The sequence below is a fragment of the Phocoena phocoena genome, chromosome 1, assembly GCF_963924675.1.
Source record: "Phocoena phocoena chromosome 1, mPhoPho1.1, whole genome shotgun sequence".
Classification (NCBI taxonomy): domain Eukaryota; kingdom Metazoa; phylum Chordata; class Mammalia; order Artiodactyla; family Phocoenidae; genus Phocoena; species Phocoena phocoena.
The window spans coordinates 116,566,345-116,588,674 of record NC_089219.1 but is presented as its reverse complement, the minus strand read 5'-3'; the positions used below and the strand labels follow the sequence as shown (position 1 = coordinate 116,588,674).

Sequence of the window (22,330 nt, the reverse complement as noted above, 5' to 3'; positions counted from 1 at the left end):
AAATGGATACACAAAGGAGATGCCCATGGGCCCTGGGGCCCAAGGGAACTAGCCTAATTCTTTAGGAGGGAGGAGAATGCTGAGGTGACATCCAACCAGGATTTTCCCAAAGACGCCAACCTACAGTGACAGAGGGAGGTCAGGAGCCTAAAGGACAGCAGAGTGGAACAGGTTGAACTTCAAATGCACAGCTCTTGGCTTGGAGCACATGGGCAAGTTTCTTAATTTCTTCAAGCCTCGATTCCTGCATATAATATGGAACTAATAAGGTAACAGAAGGAACCCCCTCTGCATACCCATAGTGCCCCAGTCAATTCCCAATCAAACTTCCCCTCTCTGTTATATGACTTGGGGATTCCTAGTGCTTTGGGGAATCTTGATCAAGGAGGGGGGCTCCCAGCCAAAAGCCGGGGTCCTCAGTCAAATCTCTTTCAAATCCTCACCAGCTCGTGGGCCTGGGGCAGCAGTGATGGAACAGGCCGACCACAGGCCTCTCAGGAGCCCTGGGAGGTTGAGTCTCCCGGGGAGATGCAAAGGGCTCAAGACATGGTAGTGGACACTCTCCAAGGGGAGGTCCCAGCTCTGAAGAATTGCCTGCTTCCCGTGCACAAGAAGCTGTTCCTTGAAGTAAGGCCCATACCAGAGTGGCAAAGGTTAGATCTTCTAGTCTGGTGAAAAGTAGGGCCCTTTCCCAGCTCCACTACCGAGAAAGAGGAATCCTTAGTATCTTGCTCAGATATAGAAACTTCACAGCCTACGGGATGGCCATGAAAGGTTTCCAGTGTGAGTGATTAGCAATTTCACCCACCTCCCAGGTACAGGGACCCCAGTAATGAACCCCCCATGTGGGACAAGAACCACCATCTTCTTGTAACCCTGTTGATAAAACTGGGGACAGTTCAACCTCTCAGGATAACTTTGAGCTCTCTCCCCAGCACCCGCTTTCCTAGAAAGTCTGTCTCAATGCTTACAAAAGTAATCCCAGACCCGGTTTGTACTGTGAAATAACTGGATTTTTTTCACTTTTAGTGTAAAAGGAAACAAAATAGAAAAAGCAAACAAACAAAAAACCCTTAGCTGGTTAAGAACTGTAGGATGGGGCTTCCCTGGTGGCAGAGTGGTTAAGAACCCGCCTGCCAATGGATTCAAGCCCTGGTCCGAGAAGATCCCACATGCCGCGGAGCAACTAAGCCCTTGTGTCACAACTACTGAGCCTGCGCTCTAGGGCCTGTGCGCCACAACTACTGAGCCTGACTGCCACAACTACTGAAGCCCGCGTGCCTAGAGCCCATGCTCCGCAACAAGAGAAGCCACCGCAATGAAAAGCCCATGCACCGCAACAAAGAGCAGGCCCTGCTCAACGCAACTAAAGAAAGCCCGCGTGCAGCGGCAAAGACCCAGTGCAGCCATAAATAAATAAATAGATAAATAAATAATTTTTTAAAAATAAAAAACTTAGGGCTTCCCTGGTGGCGCAGTGGTTGAGAATCTGCCTGCTAATGCAGGGGACACGGGTTCGAGCCCTGGTCTGGGAAGATCCCACATGCCGCGGAGCAACTAGGCCCGTGAGCCACAACTACTGAGCCTGCGCATCTGAAGTCTGTGCTCCGCAACAAGAGAGGCCGCGATAGTGAGAGGCCCGCGCACCGCGACAGAGTGGCCCCCGCTCGCCACAACTAGAGAAAGCCCTCGTACAGAAATGAAGACCCAACACAGCCAAAAATCTAAAAAACAAAAACAAAAAATAAATAAATAAAAATAAAATAAAAAACTTTTAAAAAATTAAAAGAAAAGAACTGTAGGATGTAATAGGTTTGTTTTGAGGTGTCTCTCTCAGATAAGCTGCTGATCTCTTTGAGAACAAGGACCAAGCCTCACTCATTTCTACATGAATGGCACATAAAAGTCACTAAGTTAGGATTGGTCCCCTTCCCTTCTAACTTCCTTCACTTTCTCTATTCCTAACCTATCCCCAAACTTTACTACTCCCTATTCAACCAATCTTTACCAAGCATGAACTTCCTCAGATCCCATCCTATTATCACCAATCTAAAAAGTCACCTACAATTAAACCAGTGGTTCTCAACCTTGACTGCAGATGTTAATCACCTGGGAAGCTCTGAAAACATACCAACACCCAGGACCCATGCCAGACTAATTAAACCAGAAACGTCCGAGTTGTGGCCCAGCTATCAGCATTTATTTTTTAAGTTACTTCAGTGATTCTAATGTGAGAATATCTTTTTTGATAGGCTTCCTCCTTTCTTGACACAAGGAATGCCCCCACCTCCCTTGCCTAGGACTAATCCCCCCAGGTTTCATTAGATCCTATCCTTTCCCAGCTCCATTCGTTATCCCCAGTCTCTACTGTATCTAACTTCAAACTCTTGTAGCAAAATAAAATACCTCCCTCCACTCTGCACCCTCCTCTTGCTTCAGCCCTCTCTTCTTTTCTTATCATCCAGTCTTCTCAAAAGAGTAGGTTCCTCACCACTATCCTTCATTCCTCAGCTCCTTGCAACCCAGCCATCCTCTCAATATCTTTCCTCTTCCTGACTTTGAATATCGATATTTCCCAGAATTCAGCATTTGGCCCCTTTACTCCTCACCCTACATCCTCCCCCAAAGTAATGTCATTCTCTCCCTTGCCTTCAGTCAGTACTTACTTATTAATGCTCCTAAATCCAGATCTCTCTTCTGAACATCAGACTCAAATTTCCAGCTTCCTATTGGACATTTTATTGCCTATTCTTTTGGGTACATTAAATATAATAGGTTTAAAGGGAACATATTATCTTCCCTCCCCCATCCCAAATCCCTTGGCTTATTCAGACCTTTCTCACTTCCAAACTTGTATCATGCCCTTCTAATCTATCTTTCTATCTGTTGCCAGTGTGATTTTTCTGAAAGAGAAATCAGACTGTCCCTCCATTGCCTAAAACACTTCAGTGACTCCCCACTGTCTACAAGATGAAATCGAAACTTCTTGGCACTCCATGTAAGGACTTTGAGTCTCCCCCTTCAGCCTTATCTCCTGTTGCTCCCTGGGCATTCAAAGCCCAAACATGCAATACGCATACGTTCTAACTAGACCCATCTACTGGTTGTTCTGCCAGCTTAGGGCTTTGTTACTGCCTCTTCCTTTCTGAGGTGTTTTCTTTGCCTGAAATCCCATCCCTGTCCTCTCTGCCTAGAAAATTCTGTACATCCTTCAAGACTCCACTGCGGTCTCCTCTCTGATTCCTCCCCAACTTTCCCAAGCAGAGTTAGATGCCCCTTTCCCCAGAGATCCTCCTTTGTGCTCCCAGAGTTCTGCATTTTATGGCATTGTATGGTAATTTCTTATTTACATATCTGTCTGCCCAGCTGGTTCTGTGAGCTTCTGAAGTGGAAGGAACAGTGCTTTATGTATCTTTCTACCCTCAGAACTTGGCTCAGTGAGTGGGACACAACAGTAAATGTTTGTCTACTGAAACCTAACAGAGAAGAGACTGAGAGGAGATAAACTGGAGTATTTGATGTCAAAGGAATCTTTCTGTATTTTACAGATAAGGAAACAAGGGTGGAGCAGGTAAACCCACTGCCCCCAAATCATAGAGCTGATTAGTTGGCAACACCAAAATTGGAACCTAAGTCTCCCGATTTCTTGTTCAGTAGTCTGTCAACTATATCATATTAACTGAGCATTAATTGTTTCACATGAAATAAAGATACAGGGCAGATGGATCTTAGCTTTTTGTGGACCGGTGCTCTTTTTGAGACTTTGATGAAAACTACAGGCTCTCTCCAGAAAAATGCACATAGAATTTGCCATCCATTTTCAGGGGATTTAGGGAGTTAGTTGTTGAGTGAGGGATGATTGGAAGCAGAAGGATCTAGAAATGGAGAGACCAGTGAGAAGGCTAATGCAGTAGTTGAGGAGAAAGACAGAGCAAGCAGGCTCTAAGAGTAGGGGGATAGAAAAGAAAGTTCAAATTTCAGAGGTGCCCTGCAGGTGGGATGGATAGAGTTGAGGAACAAGGAAGCATTTAAGATGACTCTTAAAAAAAAAAAAAAAAAAAAAGACTCAGGCTTCTGATATAGATATTAAGGAGGATAGTGATGTCACACATCAAATTAGGAGCTACTGAGGTAGAGTAGGTTTGAAGGGCAGATAATGTGTTTGATTTGACAGGTGTCTTAGATGTCTGCAGGCCATCAGGGTGAGGATGTCCATAGGAAACTGGCAACAGCACAAATACCTTCCACATCTCCTGCCACTCTTCCTCAGACCATCTGGATGATCTATTTTCCTCTGAATCAAATACATACTTTCCTGCCTCCATCCCCTTTGTCTATCCCATTCCCTCTAAATGGTGTACCTTACATTACCATCACCCTTACCCAAATTATTTCAAGGTCCAATTCAGGTGACAGTTTATCTGTTAACTTATTCCTGACACCACGAATTTGATCAATTTAATCTCTCCCTTCTCTAAAATCCCAATTTTTTCTCTGAACCTCTCTTACCATATTTTATATTTTGAATTTCAGTTATTTGTGTTATTGAGAAAAAGACATTAAAAGAGAGAAAAATAAATCAAGGATAGAAGTAAAAATAAATGACAAATAGCAAGATGAAAACTGTAAACCCAGCTATATCAATAATCACATTAAATGTAAATGGTATAAACATACCAATTAAAAAGCAGCACTGATCAGATTGAATTATAAAAGTACTATCTCACTATACACTGCCTACAAGAAACCCATTTAAATATGCGAAAATGATGGGAAAATATATGCCATGCTAACACTAATCAAAATAAAGTTGGAATGGCTATATTAATACTAGATAAAGTAGATTCCAAGGCAAAGGTATTACTAGGAATAAAGAAGGTCATTTCATAATAATAAAGAGGTCAATTCATCAGGAAGACATAACAATTCTAAACATTTATGTACCTAATAACAGAGATTCAAAGTACATGAAGCAAAAACTGAGCTCTATCAAATCCACAATTATAACAAAAAATGTCAATACCCAGGCTTCCCTGGTGGCACAGTGGTTGAGAATCTGCCTGCTGATGCAGGGGACACGGGTTCGAGCCCTGGTCTGGGAAGACCCCACATCCCGCGGAGCAACTAGGCCCGTGAGCCACAACTACTGAGCCTGCGCGTCTGGAGCCCGTGCTCCGCAACAAGAGAGGCCGCGACAGTGAGAGGGCTGCGCACCACGATGAAGAGTGGCCCCCACTTGCCGCAAGTAGAGAAAGCCCTCTCACAGAAACGAAGACTCAACACAGCAAAAATAAATAAATAAAATTAAAAAAAATAAATGTCAATACCCATCTCTCAACTGATAGGACAAGTAGACAGAAAATCTGTAAAGATATAAAGAACTTGACCATCACTATCAACTCACTTGACCTAATTGACATTTATAGAACATTCCACTCAACAGCAACTTAATACACATTCTTTTCAAGTGCACATGGAACATTTTCTAAGATAGAACATATTGGGCCATAAAAATAGTCTTGATAAATTTAAAAAGAATCAGATCATACAAAATATATTCCCTGGCCTCAGTGGTATTAAATTATATATCAATAATAGAAAGATATACAGAAAATCCCCAAATATTTGGAACGTAAATAATATAATTCTAAGTAATTCATGGATAAAAGAAGAAATCAAAAGGGAAATTAAAATTTTTGAACTGAATGAAGATAGGAACACAACATAATCAAATCTGTGGGATGTATCTAAAGCAGTATTGAAAGGGAAATTTACAGCTCTACCAGCCTATTAGTAGAAAAGAAAAAAGCCTCGAGTGAAAAATATAAGCTTCCACTTTACAAAATTAGGGGAAGAGTGCAAATTAAACCCCAAGTAAGTAAAAGAAAGGAAATAATAAAGATCAAGTAGAAATCAATGAAATAGAAAACAGAAAATTAATAAAGAAAAATCAATGAAATCAACAGCTAGTTCTCTGAGAAGATAGGTAAAACAGATAAATCTGGCCAGACTGATCAGAAAAACAAGAAAAAATATACAAATGACTAATATCAGTAATGAGAGAGGTGACATCACTACAGATTCTAAAGATATTAATAGAAAAATATTATGAACAGCTTTATGCCAATAAATCTGACAATTTAGATGAATGTAAAAATCCCATGAAAGTACCAAAATGTCAAACTCACTCAAGAAGAAATAGATAATCTGAATCACCCTATAGCTATTAAAGAAATTGAATTGAAGTATAAAAGATTCCCACAAAGAAAACACAAGGTGTAAATGGCTTTACTGGTTATTTCTACCAAATATTTTAAAAAGAAACAACACCAATTTTATACAAACTCTTCCAGAAAATTGAAGCACAGGGAATACTTCCCAAGTCATTATATAAAGCCAGTGTTGCTCTGACAACCGGAATAAGACAAAGAAATTACAAGAAAACTACATATCAATATCCAGTATGAATAGCTGCAAAAAATCCTTAACAAAATTTTAGCAAATCAAATCCAACACTGTATAAAAAGGATAATACATCATGACCAAAAATGCAAGATGGATTTAACATATGAAACATTGAAAACATTTTAAAAGATTAAAAAAAGAAAAAACAAAAAGAAGGAAAACACATGGTCATCTCAATATCTATCAAAAAACATTTGACAAAAATTCAATATCAATTTCTGATTAAAAAAAAAACTTTCAATAAATTTGGAACAGAAGGGAACTTCTTCAACCTGATTAAGGGCATCTACAAAAAACTACGGATAATATCATATTCAAAGATTGATTCTCTTAAGATGAGGAAAAAGGTAAGGATGTATGTTCTTACCACTTTTACTCAACATTATACTGGAGGTTCAAGCAAGTGCAATAAGGAAAAAAAAAAGGTATGCAGACTAGAAAAGAAGAAGTAAAATTGTCTTTATTTAGAAACGACATAATCATCTTTGTAGAAAATTCAATGGAATATTTTTTTAAAGTTACTAGAACTAATAACTGAGTTTAGCAAGTTTTCAAGATACGAGATCAATACGCAAAAATCAATTATATTTCTACATACTAGCTGTATTAGTTTCCTAGAGCTGCCCATAACAAAGTATCACAAACTGGGATGGTTTAAAACAGCAGACATGTATTCTCTCACAGTTCTGGAGGCTAGGGATCTGATATCAAGGTGTTGACAGGGCCATGTTCCCTCTAAAGGATCTAGGAGAGAATCCTTCCTTGCCTTTTTTAGCTTCTGTTGTTTTCTGGCAAGCCATGGGTTCCTTGGCTTGTAAATGCATCACTCCAATCTCTACCTCTGCTGTCACACAGCCATCTGTTCCCTGTGGATTTTTACATCATCTTCCCTCTCTGCATGTCTGTGTCCAAATTTCCCTCTTCTTATAAAGACATCAATCATATTGGATTAAGGCCCCACCCTACTTAAGTATGACCTCATCTTAACTCTAATTACATCTGCTAAGAACCTATTTCCAAATCAGTTGACATTCATAGGTATTGGAGGTTAGAATTTTAACATATCTCTTGCAGTGGGGGGGGGACACAATTTAACCCATAACATTAGCAATGAACACTCAAAAAATTAAATTTAAAAATACCATTTATAGCATCAGAAATATAAAATATTTAAGGTAAGCGTGACAAACGATGTGCACTGAGGGACGTCCCTGGCAGTCCAGTGGTTAGGACTCTGCGCTTCCAATGCAGGGGGCGTGGGTTCGATCCCTGGTGCGGGGAAATAAGATCCCACATGCTGGGTGGAGCGGCCAGAAAAAAAAAAGATGTGCACTGAAACTACAAAACATTGCTCAGATGAATTAAAGATAACCTAAATAAATGGGAAGGTATACATTGTTCATGGATTGGAAGACTCAATATTGATAAGATTTCAATTCTACCAAAAGTGATCTAAAGATTCAATGCAATCCCAAACAAAATCACAGCAATCTTTTCTTTTTTATAGAAATTGACAATCTGATTCTAAACATTATATGGAAATGTAAAATACCTAGAACAGCCAAAACAACTTTGAAAAAGGAGAATAAAATTGAAAGATGTATATTATATAAATTCAAGATTTATTATAAAGCTACAGTAATCAAGACAATGTAACATATGCATAAAAAAAAGATAAGTAGATCAATGGAACAGAATAGGGAGTTCATAAATGGATCCACATACATATGGTCAACTGATTGTTGACAAATGTGCAAAGGCAGTACAGTAGAGAAGAGATAGTCTTTTTAATATAGAACAGTTGGATATCTACATGCCCAGGAAAAGGATGTCAATCCACACCTTGCATCATACACAAAAATTAATTCAAAATTGATCACAAAACTAAATGTAAAGCATAAAACTTCCAGAAGAAAACATAAGAGAAAGTCTTTGTGACCTTTGGTTAGAAAAAAATCTCTTAGATGTGACATTAAAAGCATGGTCCATAAAAGACATAAAATGATAAATTGGACTTTACCAAAATTAAGAACTTGTGCTTTCAAAAGACACTTCTAAGAGGTGAAAAGACAAGTCACAGACTGGGGGGAAGTATTTTCAAATCACGTATTTGATAAAGAACTTGTATCCAAATTATATAAAGAACTCTCAAAACTAAAAAAAAAAAAAAGTAATATATAAAAATATTGCAAAGGAAAAAATAAAATTACTCTTTTAATTTAAAAAAAGATGGATTGTTCAATAAATGGTATTGGTATAATTAGGTAACCATTGGGAGAAAGCAAAGTTGAATTCCTACCTCATTTCTTATATCTAATGAAATGCAGATAGATCAAAGGACCAAAGATAAACAGCAACAACACCAAAACAATAATATAACTACTAGAAGAAAGCAGTGGAGTTTCTTTTTTTATCTTCTGATCTTGGAGCAGGGAAGGCCAAGGCCCAAAATACAGAATCCAGAGAAGAAAAAAACTATAAATTTGACTAAATAAAAATGTTCTGCATGACAAAAGAGTTAGTATCCATAATCTTATAGATTTTACAATCCTATAATCCTAGAGATACTGCAATCAATTAGAAAATTCCCAACAATCAAACAAAACAATAAAAGAATACTTATGACTTTACATCTACCTGAACAGCAAAATTTATAAGTTGGATAATATCAGGTGCTAGTGAGGTGGTAGGAAATAGAGATCATCACAAGCTGCCGTGTGCAAAGATGAGTTGATATGTTTTGTAGCACAATTTAGAAGTACCTCATAAAATTGAATATGTATATAGTCTCTAATCCAGTTCCATTCCTAGGCGTGTATGACAAAAATGACCCTGCAGGGACTTCCCTAGTGGTGCGATGGTTGAGAATCTGCCTGCCAATGCAGGTGACTTGGGTTCGAGCCCCGGTCCGGGAGGATCCCACATGCTGCGGAGCAACTAGGCCTGTGCACCACAACTGCTGAGCCTGCGCTCTAGAGCCTGTGAGCCACAACTACTGAGCCCGCATGCCACAACTACTGTAGCCCGCGCCCCTGGAGCCCCTGCTCCACAACGGGGTGGGGGGCCACCGCAGTGAGAAGCCCGTGCACCGCAACAAAAATGGTCCCCCTCTCGCCGCAACTGGAGAAAGTCAGTGCGCAGAAACAAAGACCAAACGCAGCCAAAAATAAATAAATAAATTTATAAAAAATAATAATAATAAATGTTAAAAAAAAAAATGACCCTGCAAAGGATAAATAAATTGACATATTCAAGGATATCCATTGCAGAAAAAAACTGGGGGAGAAAAATCTTATATAATAAGTACATGGTATTGATAGAATGCACATATGGTACATGCAGATAAAAAAAGAACTAGTTCACCATATATTGTGTTTTAAATTCCATCTCATAAGAAAAGCAGAATCGAATTTTAAAACACAATGCTCAGTAGGAATAAAAAAGAAAAGGAAAAGTAAAAGAAACAGACTGAGATGTACATCACAATATTGTCCTGAAATATAAAAACATGTAAAATAATGTAATGTACAGATCATGGATACATACGAGTCAATAAAGGGATGAAAGGGAGATTCAAACACATGCACTAAATAAATGAGTAGATTCCTGTGGGAGGGGTGGCAAGGAAAATAGGGTCGAGGATGGGAAGAGGAAGCAACAAAAAGGGAGGCATGGACGAATTATTTACCGTGCAACAAACTGAGGAATTAACTTGATTATAGCAGTTGAACAAAAGAAGAACAAAAACATTTTTGTTTTCCTTAAACTCAATTGTATTTTTTAAAAGAAAAAATATTGCATAAAATTTTTTTAAATAAACAGTTTTTTTCACTCGAGAACCAGAGAAGCTCATGAGGAGACCACCTGAGACTAGACTAAAGGAGTGCAGGTCCTGCGTGCACCCTGATCCTTATCAGCAACCCCACTCTTGAACTATTGCCATAAAACTCCTCACCAAATCCCCCCAGGTTGGGGCACACAGTTTTTCAGGGCACGAGCCTGCTGTGTCCCCCTTTGCCTGGCAAAGCAATAAAACTGTTCTTTTCTACTTCACCCAAAAATTTAAAAAAATAAATAAACAGTTTTTTTCAATAGGCCAATGATATGAACAGGCAATTCACAGAATAAATACAAATAAGCATATGAAATTATTATAAGCATATGAAATTACAAGCATATGAAATAATCATATGAAATTATCTAATAAACATATGAAATTATTATCATCAACCTCAAATAGGGAAAATTCAAATTAAAGAAAAATTTGATATTTCTTTTGCCCGTAAAGTTGGAAAAAATAAAAAAGAATGATAATATCCATTGCTATGAAGGGTGTGAAGAAATGTAGACTCTCATGTATGGTTGGAAATAGTGGAGGTCGATAAAGACTCTTTGGAGGACAATTTGGAAGAATCTATCAAAATTCTAAATGTTCATTCTCTTGAATCCAGCGGTTCCATTTCTAAGAATCTACCCTCCGAAAATGCTCACATTTGCGTGAGCAAATATATACATAAGTGCACAAATGTATGCATAGAATGATATGCACTGCAGTATTATTAATAACAAAAGATTGGAATTAACCTAAATGTCCATCAGCAGGAGGATGGTTATATGAATTATCATACATATGTCCTATGCAGAAGTTTAAAAAGTGAAGTTAGTCTGTATGTACAGATGAAGAAGATTTTTCTAGTGTGTTGTTTAAAAAAAAAGTAACAGTACATATTAAGTTAAAGTCTAACAGTAAATGTACACTATAATTTTAAATGCATGCACCTATGTATTTATATACATTTGTAATGTAAAGTTTGGAAAGATGGTTCAGACCAAATGGTTAATACAGATTTCTTTGGGGGAAGGGTATGTAATTCATATCTACACAGTCGGTACATCTACTTTTAACTCTATGTACTTATGTTAGTATTATTTGAATTTGTTACAATAGGCATATATTACTCAGGTAATTTTTTTTAACTTGCCTTTTTAATTTTTTTAAATTTATTTTTGGCCGCGTTGGGTCTTCGTTGCTGCGTGCAGGCTTTCTCTAGTAGCAGCAAGTGGGAGCTACTCTTTGTTGAGGTGCACGGGCTTCTCATTGTGGTGGCTTCTCTTGTTGCGGAGCACAGGTTCTAGGCACTCAGACTTCAGTACTTGTGGCTCGCAGGCTCTAGAGCGCAGGCTCAGTAGTTGTGGTGCATGGGCTTAGTTGCTCTGCGGCAAGTAGGATCTTCCCAGACCAGGCACAGAACCCGTGTCCCCTGCATTGGCAGGTGGATTCTTAACCACTGTGCCACCAGGGAAGTCCAGTAATTTTTTAAACGCTTTTTAAAAATGAGTAATCCTATGGCTTCCAGTGGAGTGAAAAGATAAGACACAGCTTCCAGAGGAAAATAACATAATGAGGACCCCGTCTGAAATGTCAAATGGACTGGAATAGATGAATACGTATTCTCAAGGTGAATGGTAACAGGTAGATGTTGGGACAATACAGAAAACTGAAGTGGAAGATAATAAAAGCCATAATTTGTCTTAATATAACCACCATTTATTGAGCTTTGTTATGCACTAGCATGGGACTAAGGGCTTAATATGTTATCTCTAATAAGGAAACAGATGTTTGGAGATTTCAAGTAACCCACCCAAGGCACACCAAAACCCATGTGATAGTAGGTAAATGATCTCAGTACCATTCAATGTGGGGAGGGCAATCATAGAGATGTGCATAGAAAGCTAAGGGGGAGCAGGAAGGATATCGGAGGGTTTCCTGGAAGACGGGACATCTCTGTTGTCTTGAAGGATGAGTAGGACCTACATAGGTGAAGTAGGAGCAAAGGCACAGAAGTTAGGAACAATGTGGAGCGTGCCAGAGAGCTCGTTATAACGTTAGAGGACAAAGTGTGAAGGATGGAATAGCAGTCGGGGTGTAAAGACTTGCAGGAGCTGCACCATGAAGGGAATTTCGTGCCATGTTGAAGAATTTGTATTTTATTCAAGAAATAATGGGGAGCCATTAAAAGGATTTTAGTCTAGAACTGTCGTGATTAGATTTGCACTGGGGGTAGGGTCACTCTGATGGCAGTCTGGAGGGTGGATTTAAGGAGAGGGGGCCAAGAGGCAGGGAGACAGCTCGGCAACTGCGCTAGTCCAGACAAAGGAAAGCAGGGGTGGTACTGGTGGAAATAAAGAAACGGCTCCAAGTCTCGTTTAGAAGCCAAAATGGATGGATGTTGATGATGGATTGGAGGTGGGAGCCAGGGCAATTGAATGCTGATGGTGCCATTTAGTCATTTGAGGAGCAACAAGGGAGAAGTCGGGATGAGGGGAGGAGAGAATAAAGAGGCCAGTTTGGGGATGTGGAGTTGGAGATTTCTGCGACACGTCCTAGCAAAGAGGTCCAACTCTTTAGTCACAAACCCAGAGAGCCAACTTCCTTCTGGACACTCCATGGGAAGACTCCTCAACAGCTCTTGTTCAATGTGTCCTTAGTATGTCACCACTGCTGCCACCATCCCCACCACAATCCCTCACAGTTTCTCCTCCTATCTGGTCTATTTTGGAAGGCAGCGCCACTGTTCATCGAGGCTTCCCAGACAGAAACCTGGGAGTTCTCTTCTAGCCTCCCACATTTAATAAATCGCCAAGTTCTGTTGAATCCACATTTGAACAGCTTTTCCTAAATCTGTCCTCTCCTCTCCATTCCCTCTGCCACTGCTTAAACAGACTCTCTTTTTCTCTCAGCTGACCTTGCAATAGCCTTCTAAAACTGTTCCCTGCACAGATCTTACCCTTGCTCATCTGTCTTCAGAACCATCCTTAAAGTGACATTTCTAGAATGTAAATCTGACGGCATTTATCCACCCTACTTGACAACATTTATTGGTTTCCCATCCTTATGTGGCGAAGGACAAGCTCCCTAGGATAACACATAAGGCCTCTCCTGCCTGGCCCCTGCTTACCTCTCCCGCCGTTCTCCATCACTCTCCTGTCCCACCAGCCCCTTGTATTTTATGTCCTAACAATACCAAACTGGTTATAGTGTGCACTTGCTCACAAAGCCTCCTCAGGCCTCCATGCCTTCGTACCTACAGTGCATTCTACCTGGAATATCGCTGTCTCAGGTAGACTTCCCTGGGAAAGAGATTCTTACACTCTGAGGTGTATGCCGGAGGATGCTTTCAGGAGACAATACCTGTGAGGTGTGAGAGAGGCTGTATTAAGCAGAAAGCTAAACTGAAATGCAATGGGATTGCAGTAGAGGCCTCTGGCAATCCCATGGGTGATCTCAAGCTGGGACAGCCCTTCATGGTTGTCCCTGGAATGGGGCTGTGTAGCCCCATGCACCAAGCAGCCCTTGCATGTACACTGCCTAGGGAGGGAGTGCAGCCTTAAGCAAGGCAGCTTTCCTCCTCCAAAGGCAATTCCTGGAGAGAGATTCCTCGGCTGTGAGTCAACACTCCTGCATCTGGGGAGGTGAACGCCCTGTCCAGTGAAGGAGAAAATTTGCAAAGGGGGTTCCTGACAGCACACCGCAGAATTTTCTGCAAGCACTTTCACAGACCTGGCAAATCTCTTTCCGTCTTTGAAGCCCAGCTCAGGTTTTACCTGCTCCCTCCTTCCCCAGCACTCCCTCTGAGTTCATACTGACTTCTGATTCTTGCATATGCTTTTCACCCTCAGGAAATGGATGTGTTTCCATGTCTGTCTCCCCAGTAGATACTGAGGAGAGCCTGGGCCTGTATTTCAGAACCTAGAACAGTGTCAGGCACACATTGGCTAGTTAATAAATGTATGGTGCACTGAATAAAACGGGAGTGACTGGTGAAGGAGACAGCTACAAGGTTGTAAAAGGAGAAGGCTGGAGTTTAAATGCCAGTAAGGACAGCAGAGAGGTGGATGGCAAAAGGGTGCTGATCTCAGGGCTCTCTCTCTCCTCTCACTTCACTCGGGAAGCAGGTTAAACCCAAGAGTCCCAGGTTAAAGCAGAACAAGGCTCTGCTCTTGGAATGATCAAAGCAGGGCAGAAGCCAGCAAAAGTCTGTCACTTGTAAATAACCATGTGGCTGATGGAGCTGGAAGGCAGAGGTAAAACCTAGAAGGAAGGATGTCATAGTCTATATGGGAAGAGAATATTAAGAAAGAGTAGATATATGTATATGTATAACTGATTCACTTTGCTGTATACCTGAAACAAACACAACATTGTAAAAATCAACTATACTCCAATAAAAAGTAAAAAACAAAACAAAACAAAAAACCTAGAGGGAAGGAGAGGAAGTTAAACAGCCTCAGGTTTCCGTGCCATACCTGACAGTTGTCACTCAGATTCCAACATGAAAAATGGCACAAAAACAAGCACACCGATGTATGCGCATACAGAGACCACAGAAGCAGGCAAGCACCCTCAGAGTAGAACACACACACACACACACACACACACACATACCCTGAATGAAATGGACACAGGAAAAAATCAATCCGAAAATTATAAACCATTAATATATGTAAATGAAACACCATTTATCCCTAGACAGCAATCAACCCTCATCCACCTTCCAGAAACCTCTGACAAGAAGAGAACTTTGGGTTGCAGGTCCCACCACATCTCCTTCACCCTTTGTCCCCAGTCTAGCACCATCTTCTCATTTCCCATTTCTTAGCAGCTCCCAGCCAGAGAGGGGGAAGAGTGAGAACATCTCTAATCACGGACAGCAGGGGGCAGTGCTCCATAAGCAATAATCAGACCTGCCTTAGAGAAACTTGCTTAAGGGAGGGAACAGGGGAAGAGGAGGAGCAATAGGTCCGCCCAGCACAGCGTTCTGATCATATTCCCCCACCCAGGTCTCCCTCTTTTTCTGTTTCTTCAGCACCCACCCCGCTTTTCCTCAGCTGCTATGTCTCCATCCTCAGTTTAGCAGATTTCAGAGTTTAGCTCTACCCAACTCTCCAGAGAAGCCTGAGCTAAGGGATCCACAGCCTCTTGTCCCCTCCCACTCTATCTTGGTTTCCAAAGCGGTCAGGACTCCTAAGTTTTTGGTTGGACTCTTGACTGATGCTCAGGAGCCCACATGAGGGGCTTGATTCTAAGGTCACCTCTTGAAGGATGCATGCATCCTCACTGGCACCAGTGGCACAACTGGTGTGGTGGAACAAGAGCTGGATATCAGGCCCCTTCACTGCCCTGGCCTGGCATATTGTACAGTGCACAGACTGTGCAACAGTACAGGTTGGCCCTTTTACTCGCTGCCCCTGTGGTACCCTAAGTGAGAACTTATCATGCTAAGCACTGCCACGATGATCTTGTTTAACCTTCATAACACGCCTTTGAGGCAGGTCTTATTATCTTCCCCTTTTTGCAGATGAGGAAGTTGAGGCCCAGGGAGGCATGTGCTTTGCTCATTATGGCACAAAGCACAAAAGGTAAGTATGGAGCTGGGACTCACGTCCTCCGGCTGCCTGGTATGAGATTTCTCTCTCCTCTAGCACAATGTTGCTGCTTCTGCTGCGGCCACCACACTGCCTCCCTTCTCCCCAACTCCCTCTCTGCGCTCTTCCTTCTTCTCTCTGGTGAACTAGCATTTGAGGACTAACCTTCCTGTTAGCTTCTTTCTTCTGTCCCCAATCCTTACCCAGCTGGATTTCAAGAGCTTAGGAAAGGACATAAGAAAGCAAGAAAGATTCAGAAAGATGAAGGAAGGGGGTGGCCTAAGGGGCCTTCCAGAAAGAGGAAGAAGAGAAGGCAGAGAAGTCGGGCACTGCATTGGGAAGGAAGGAAGGTGGGTGAAATGAGGGAGAGGAGCCCTGTGCCCAGACTGGAAAGGGGCACAGGCAGGGCCTCCATTGTGTGGGTACAAAGGGGCCATATGCCTGGCAGCCTACACTGTGTGTGTGTGTGTGTGTGTGTGTGTGTGTGTGTGTGTGTAAGGGGAGGAGAGGGAGGAGTGGCTAAGAAGTCCCCCCCATTCTCTCAAACCCCTGGGGCCCTGCTGTCTGCTCTGTCACTGGGGGTGGGGTTTTCTGAGAAAAAGGTCAGAGGGGAGCAATTATGACAGACAGCATGGAAGGGTCAAGGCCAGCGGTAACTGGGGATGGAAGAGGGCATGGAAGGCTCGAAGGGGCATGATGGGGAGGGGCTAGAAGAGGGAGGGGTGAGGTGCCAGAGCCCCACTTGCCAGGTGCCCCCCAACCGCCCCTCCCCCACCCCACTGGCCCACTTGCTGGGGTTTGGAGGTTGTGAAATGAGGGCCCCCAGATGCATCCTCTTCTAACCTTCTGTTCCTCCCTCCTCCCTGAGTGCTAGCTCCGGAGCGCTCTCTTTTACCCTCATCCAGGGACTTCCATCTCCCTGACAGTCTCCTCTCCCAGGGCCTGGTCCCCTGCTCCCTTCCCCCTCCACTCTCCACCTCCTTCTCCCATCCTGTGGAGCAGAACGGCAGCCGAGGCCAATTGATTATCTGAAGAAATTCGGAGCTAGCAGTAGAACAGCTGCAGCCGCCCCCTCTCACCATCCCCAGGCCCTAAGGGATCCCTGTGGGGAGGGGCCCAGTAAACCCTTCTGCTTTCCAGCGGGGCAAAGTGATGAGAGGGAGGCAGGGTGCTCAGCGGACTGAGGCCGCTGTGCAGTGGAAGGCGAAAAGCACTTGGGGCCAGGTAACCCCAGTCCGCCATCATGGGTGAGTCCCATCACCTTTGTGGACAGCATTTCACCTGCCTTTCAAACAAAAGTGTTGGATTCAGCAATTTCTGTGCTCCCTTCCCACCCTGGCCCCTTGTAGTCCTCAGATTCTCCGTGGTCTCTGTTCAGCCCTCCCTCTTGCCAGGTTCTGGGCAGAGTACATTTCATCTAAATCAGATGGGGAAGGGAAGATGTCAACCTCTTCCCGTATGGGAGTTCTTCCCTAAGTCTAACTCAAACCCCTCTTGCTGCTGATGTCAGTCTTTGCCCATCGGAGATGAAAACAGCACGCTTCAGAGACTGAAGGACATCTCAGCCTCTTCCTCCCAGTGCTGGCATTCAGCCTTCTCAGAAGGCCTTCAGCCTTCTAAAGTTTGGAAAGGATCTTCAAGTTCACCTAGCCAGGATTTCACTGGCAGGAATGGCTCCCTGGTAACTCTGCCTACAGCGTTTTCTTCAGCCTGTCTATTTGGACTCCTCCTCCTTGAGGCAGGCGCTTCCACTGCTGGACAGCTCCAGATGTTGCAACGCTTTTTGGAGTTAAAAATCTGTTTCCTATCACTTCCACCTACTGGTCTTTGTTCTGCCTCCTGGGACCACATAGAATGTCTGTTTTTGTTTTTTCTTTCAATATTTGAAGATGGGTATCATATTGTCCCTAAATCTATTCTTGTAAAGACACATATCCTCAGTGTTTCAACTATTCCTTCTGTGAAGTTGTTTCCAGACCTTTTGTCTTCTTGGCCGCACAACTCTGAATACGCTCTAGTTTATCAAAGTTCCTGTTAAAATAGGGAGTCCATGGAGTGTCACCTGTCAGGCTGGCTCATTTCAGAGAAGCAGAGGGGCATTGGCAGTATAGGACAAAAAGAACCGGGGTTTGAACCTTCTCTCTGCCCTTAACTAACTGTGTGACCTCGGGCAAGCTCCTTCTCCTCTCTGGGCTCTAGTTTCCTCATCTATAAATTGATTTTAGAGTCCCTTCCAGGATTCCTTTGATATTCCTTCAGCACTACTTTTTATCCCTTTCCCTATTCTTCTCTTAGTACCAGGTCCTCCACTGTGTTCTCTCGAGTATCTGAAAGTTGGGGAACACAAAATGGGCCAAGAACCGTGATTGCAAGGAATTTTGATCCAGCTCAGAGACAATAATGGGGAAGGCCATGTTTCATAGCCATGGCATGAAATGTTTCATAACCCAGCAACGTGGACCCACAGACACATGTCTAACTTGGGTTCCACTGGGACACTCAGCTCCTTCCCTGATCCATAGAGACCAGGAGCAGAAGCATAACATCAGAGGGGTCAGAAAGTTTCACTCAGTGGGTGCCAAGATGGAAGTACATGGCACTTTAGATGGAGAGGCCTGGGACCTGTTACACCCTCCCCTGCACCTGTTTACTCTGTGACCCCTTCTCTATTTTTTCATTTGCTCACCATAGTGAGCTCTCATGATCCCATCAGGAAAGCCTTCAAAGCTTGGGACCCTCAATGCCCACTCTGTCATAACCTGCAGTCCAGCTTCCCAACCCAATTGAATGATCCACAGCTGTACCTGGTGCTAGAACGAGGTCACTTTAATTCTTCTTTTTGTATGAAATCAGAACTGCAACAGGAGGAAATCACACACAGGACACAGGACACAGACCTTTAGGGGCCACTGTTGGGGGTCTTAGGAAGAAGTGAGGGTCATGGGAGAGGGATGGAGAGAGAAAAGGAGCAGGCAGGACTGGCGTGGGATTGTCTGGGGATGGAGGGAGCTGAAGAAGGATCCAGGAGCCCTGGAAGTGGGGGAGGGGCGCCATCCCAGAGGACTAGGGTGTCAGGACAGATGGATCCCAGGAAGGGATATGGGTGTGGTGAGCAAAAGGGATCCCCACACACACCTGGAGTTACAGAAGGAGCAAGAAAGGGAAGGGAATAACTAGGGAGGAAGCAAGAGAGACCTGGCTAGGACAGCCAGGAGCTCCCTCACTCGACCCCAAAGTGCACGACTTGGCAATAAATAGTAATATTTATAAATAAATAAGTAAATAAATAGATGAATAAATAAATAAATACGTAAATAAATAATATCCTTGTAGAGCTAGGAGTTTGGTGCGAGGGATGTGGAAGCATGGGAAGTGCGGTGAGCTCATCTCTTCTACACAGGTCCTCAGGCCCTTCGTTCTGCCACGGACCCTGGGCTACTGAGCAGGGGGTGCTCAGCAACATGGGGGTAGCGCAGAGAGCCACGAGGTGGGATGGGGTAGGGGGGTATCTTCCCTTGCTAAAGGCAGCTTAAGGAAGCAGAAAAAATATAATAAACAGGTCCTAGGGTCGGGAGAGCTGAGCTTTCCCAGAGGGCAACAATAGGGCATCCCCCCTGCATCCGAGGGAGAAATCAGTGTGGGTTTTGCACATCTTTGTGGTGGACTGGGATGGAGGAAGCAGACATGAGATTTGGCCCACTCACTGCCTGGGCCTTTTGCAGATACTCTGGGCTGATTTGGGGGACATCACCCCCTACCCCAAGATCTAGGTTCCCTTTCTCTAGCTGCACACAAAGAAGAAGAAAATTGGGATGGTTGGGGTGAGAGGAGATAGGGAGGGGGCCAAATAGCTCAGAGAGGGCAAGGCACTCACTACCAAGTAAGGTCCGAGGTCTGTATATGCTAAGCCTCAGGAACAAGATAGAAAACAGGAAGAGTTTTTCCATAATCCCCAGCTACTGAGATTCCCCTCACAGGAGTTACCTCACCATGCCCCTGCCTCCCAAGGGCTAGACTGAGATGTCTAAGAAAAAGCCCACACCCTCTAACCCCAGCCTTCCCCTTTCCTGTTCCCATGCCCCCCCTCTACCATGGGCAGGAGAAGCTGCAACAGGGTGCAAACAGGATGGGAGACAGAGTCGGAGTCTGGGGAAGGGGGTGTGTCTCTGAAAATTTGGATGTAGGAGTAGAAGAGGCAGCAGCCCATGAGCGAGCCAAGGGGAGATTCCAAGACTGTATACCCACCACCCAAGCAAAAACATTTCTAACCGGTTGGGTCCCAACCACAAACTGTAGAAGGTACCCACGAGAAGAGCCCTCCGGCTGCCTAGGTGAGTAAAAGGAAGTCTCCTTCGACCAATCGACCAACCGGTGGGCACTCTGCCTGGGCCCGGGGCCAGTGGGTACATGCTATGCCAAGGTACAGGGACGCAGGGAGGAGAGGCCGTTCTAAGCAGTGAGCGGTGAGGAGGGACCCCAGCGAAGCCCCGGGGACAGGAGTGAATCCAGGGCGGGAGGCAGGCAGTGTTCAGACGTCCAGCACGTGGTTCAGGTAGGAGATGTAGCAGATGGCCAGGCGCAGGATCTCAATCTTGGAAAGCTTCTTGTCGGGGGGCAGCGTGGGCAGCAGCTTGCGCAGCTCGGCGAAGGCCAGGTTGAAGGCTTCCACGCGAATTCGCTCCCGCGTGGCGTGGGCCGTGCGGTACTTGGCTGTGGCGCGCCGCCGGCGCCGCCGCTCCTCACGGCTCAGGTGCTGCAGGTCTTTCCGGCCCGGCTCTCCTGGCTCCAGGACGCGAGCCTGACCCGCTCCCGGCCCCCCCGATCCCGCCCCGTCAGGGCCCGCCCCGCCCCCACAGTCGCTGAAGCCTGACTCGGTCTCAGAGTGGGTGGGAGGCAGGTCCAGCTCCATGGTGTCTGAGTTGAGCATCATGACGGATGCCCCTCGCCCTGTGAGATCAGGATCCCCTCCCCACCCCTCCCTCTGGGAGCCTGAAAGCTGGTTGCGGGAGGGGCAGGAAGGGCCTGGGGTGGTGGGGTCTGCCACTGAGCTCAAGGAAGTGAGAGCCACTTCAGGGTTCCATGGTCAGCGTTCTGGTCGGGAGCCTGGAAGAGAGAAGGGGAAATTGGTAAGGGCAGAGGGAGGAAGGAGGGGACAGCTCAGAGATGGGGAGGGTTAAGGAAGGTTTAAGATGGGCTGGGAGAGGGGGAGGTACTTGGGGAAGGTAAGCTTGGGGAAAGAACAGCAGAAACATGGGGAGGGGTGGAGGCAGTGAGGCAGGAGAGACAGGCAGGAGGCCATGGTGTCAAGGAGTAAGAGGAAAGATGGAGAGAAGGGAAGACATCCAGAAAGTCGGCAACTCGAAAGGAGAAGAAGCAATGAGAAAGACAGGGTCAGGATAAAACTGAGCAAGAGGATTAAAGACCTAAGTGTAAGACTTAAAACTGCAGCTCCTAAAGAAAACACAGGGGGAAAACTTCATGACATTGGACTTGGCAATGATTTCTTATATGTCACACCAGAAGCACAGGCAACAAAAGCAAACATAGACAAATGGGACTACATCAAACCTACAAACTTCTGTGCGTCAAAGGACACAATTAACAGAGTGAAAAGGCAATGGGAGAAGTTATTTGCAATTCCTATAGATGTAAGGGGTTAATATCCAGAATATTATAAAGGACTCCCACAGCTCAACTTCAAAAAACTAAATAACTTGATTAAAAACTGGACAAAGAGCTTGAAGACATTTCTCCAAAGATGATATATAAATGACCAGCAAACATATGAAAAGATGCTCAACATCACTAATCATCAGAGAAATGCAAATCGAAATCACAATGAGATATGTATGACCTCATACCCATTAGGATGGTTACTATTAAAAAAAAAAAAAAACCCAGAAAATAACAGTTGTTGGCAAGGGTGGAGAGAAATTGGAACCCTTTGCCCTGTTGGTGAGATTGTAAAATGGTGCAACTGCTATGGAAACAGTATGCAGGTTCCTTTAAAAATTAAAAATAGAATTACCATATGATCTAGCAATCCCACTTCTGTGTTTATGTCTAAGGAAATTGAAGTTGGGATCTTGAAGATATATCTGCATCCCCATGTTCTTTGCAGCATTATTCACAATAGCCAAGATACGGAAACAGCCCAAATGTCCATCAATAGATACACAGATAAAGAAAATGTGGCATACACATACAATGGAATATTATTCAGCCTTAAAAAGGAAGAAAATCCTGTCACAATGCTACAACATGGATGAACCTTGAGGACATTATGCTAAGTGAAATAAGCGAGTCACAAAAACACAAATATTGTATGATTCCACTAATATGATATATCTAAGTATTCATCTTCATAGAAGCAGTATGTAGAATGGTGCTTACCAGAGGCTGAGGGGACTGTGGGGAAGGGGAGGTGTTGCTCAAAGGG

General features: G+C 43.8%; 1 protein-coding gene across 1 annotated transcript; it reads right to left on the bottom strand.

The window, feature by feature from the left end:
• Positions 1–20,419: 20,419 nt before the first annotated feature.
• On the bottom strand, positions 20,420–20,821 carry NHLH1 (nescient helix-loop-helix 1). Its single transcript, XM_065897234.1, has one exon. It carries the CDS (start codon positions 20,819–20,821, stop codon positions 20,420–20,422), a length of 402 nt encoding a protein of 133 aa, XP_065753306.1.
• Positions 20,822–22,330: the final 1,509 nt, after the last annotated feature.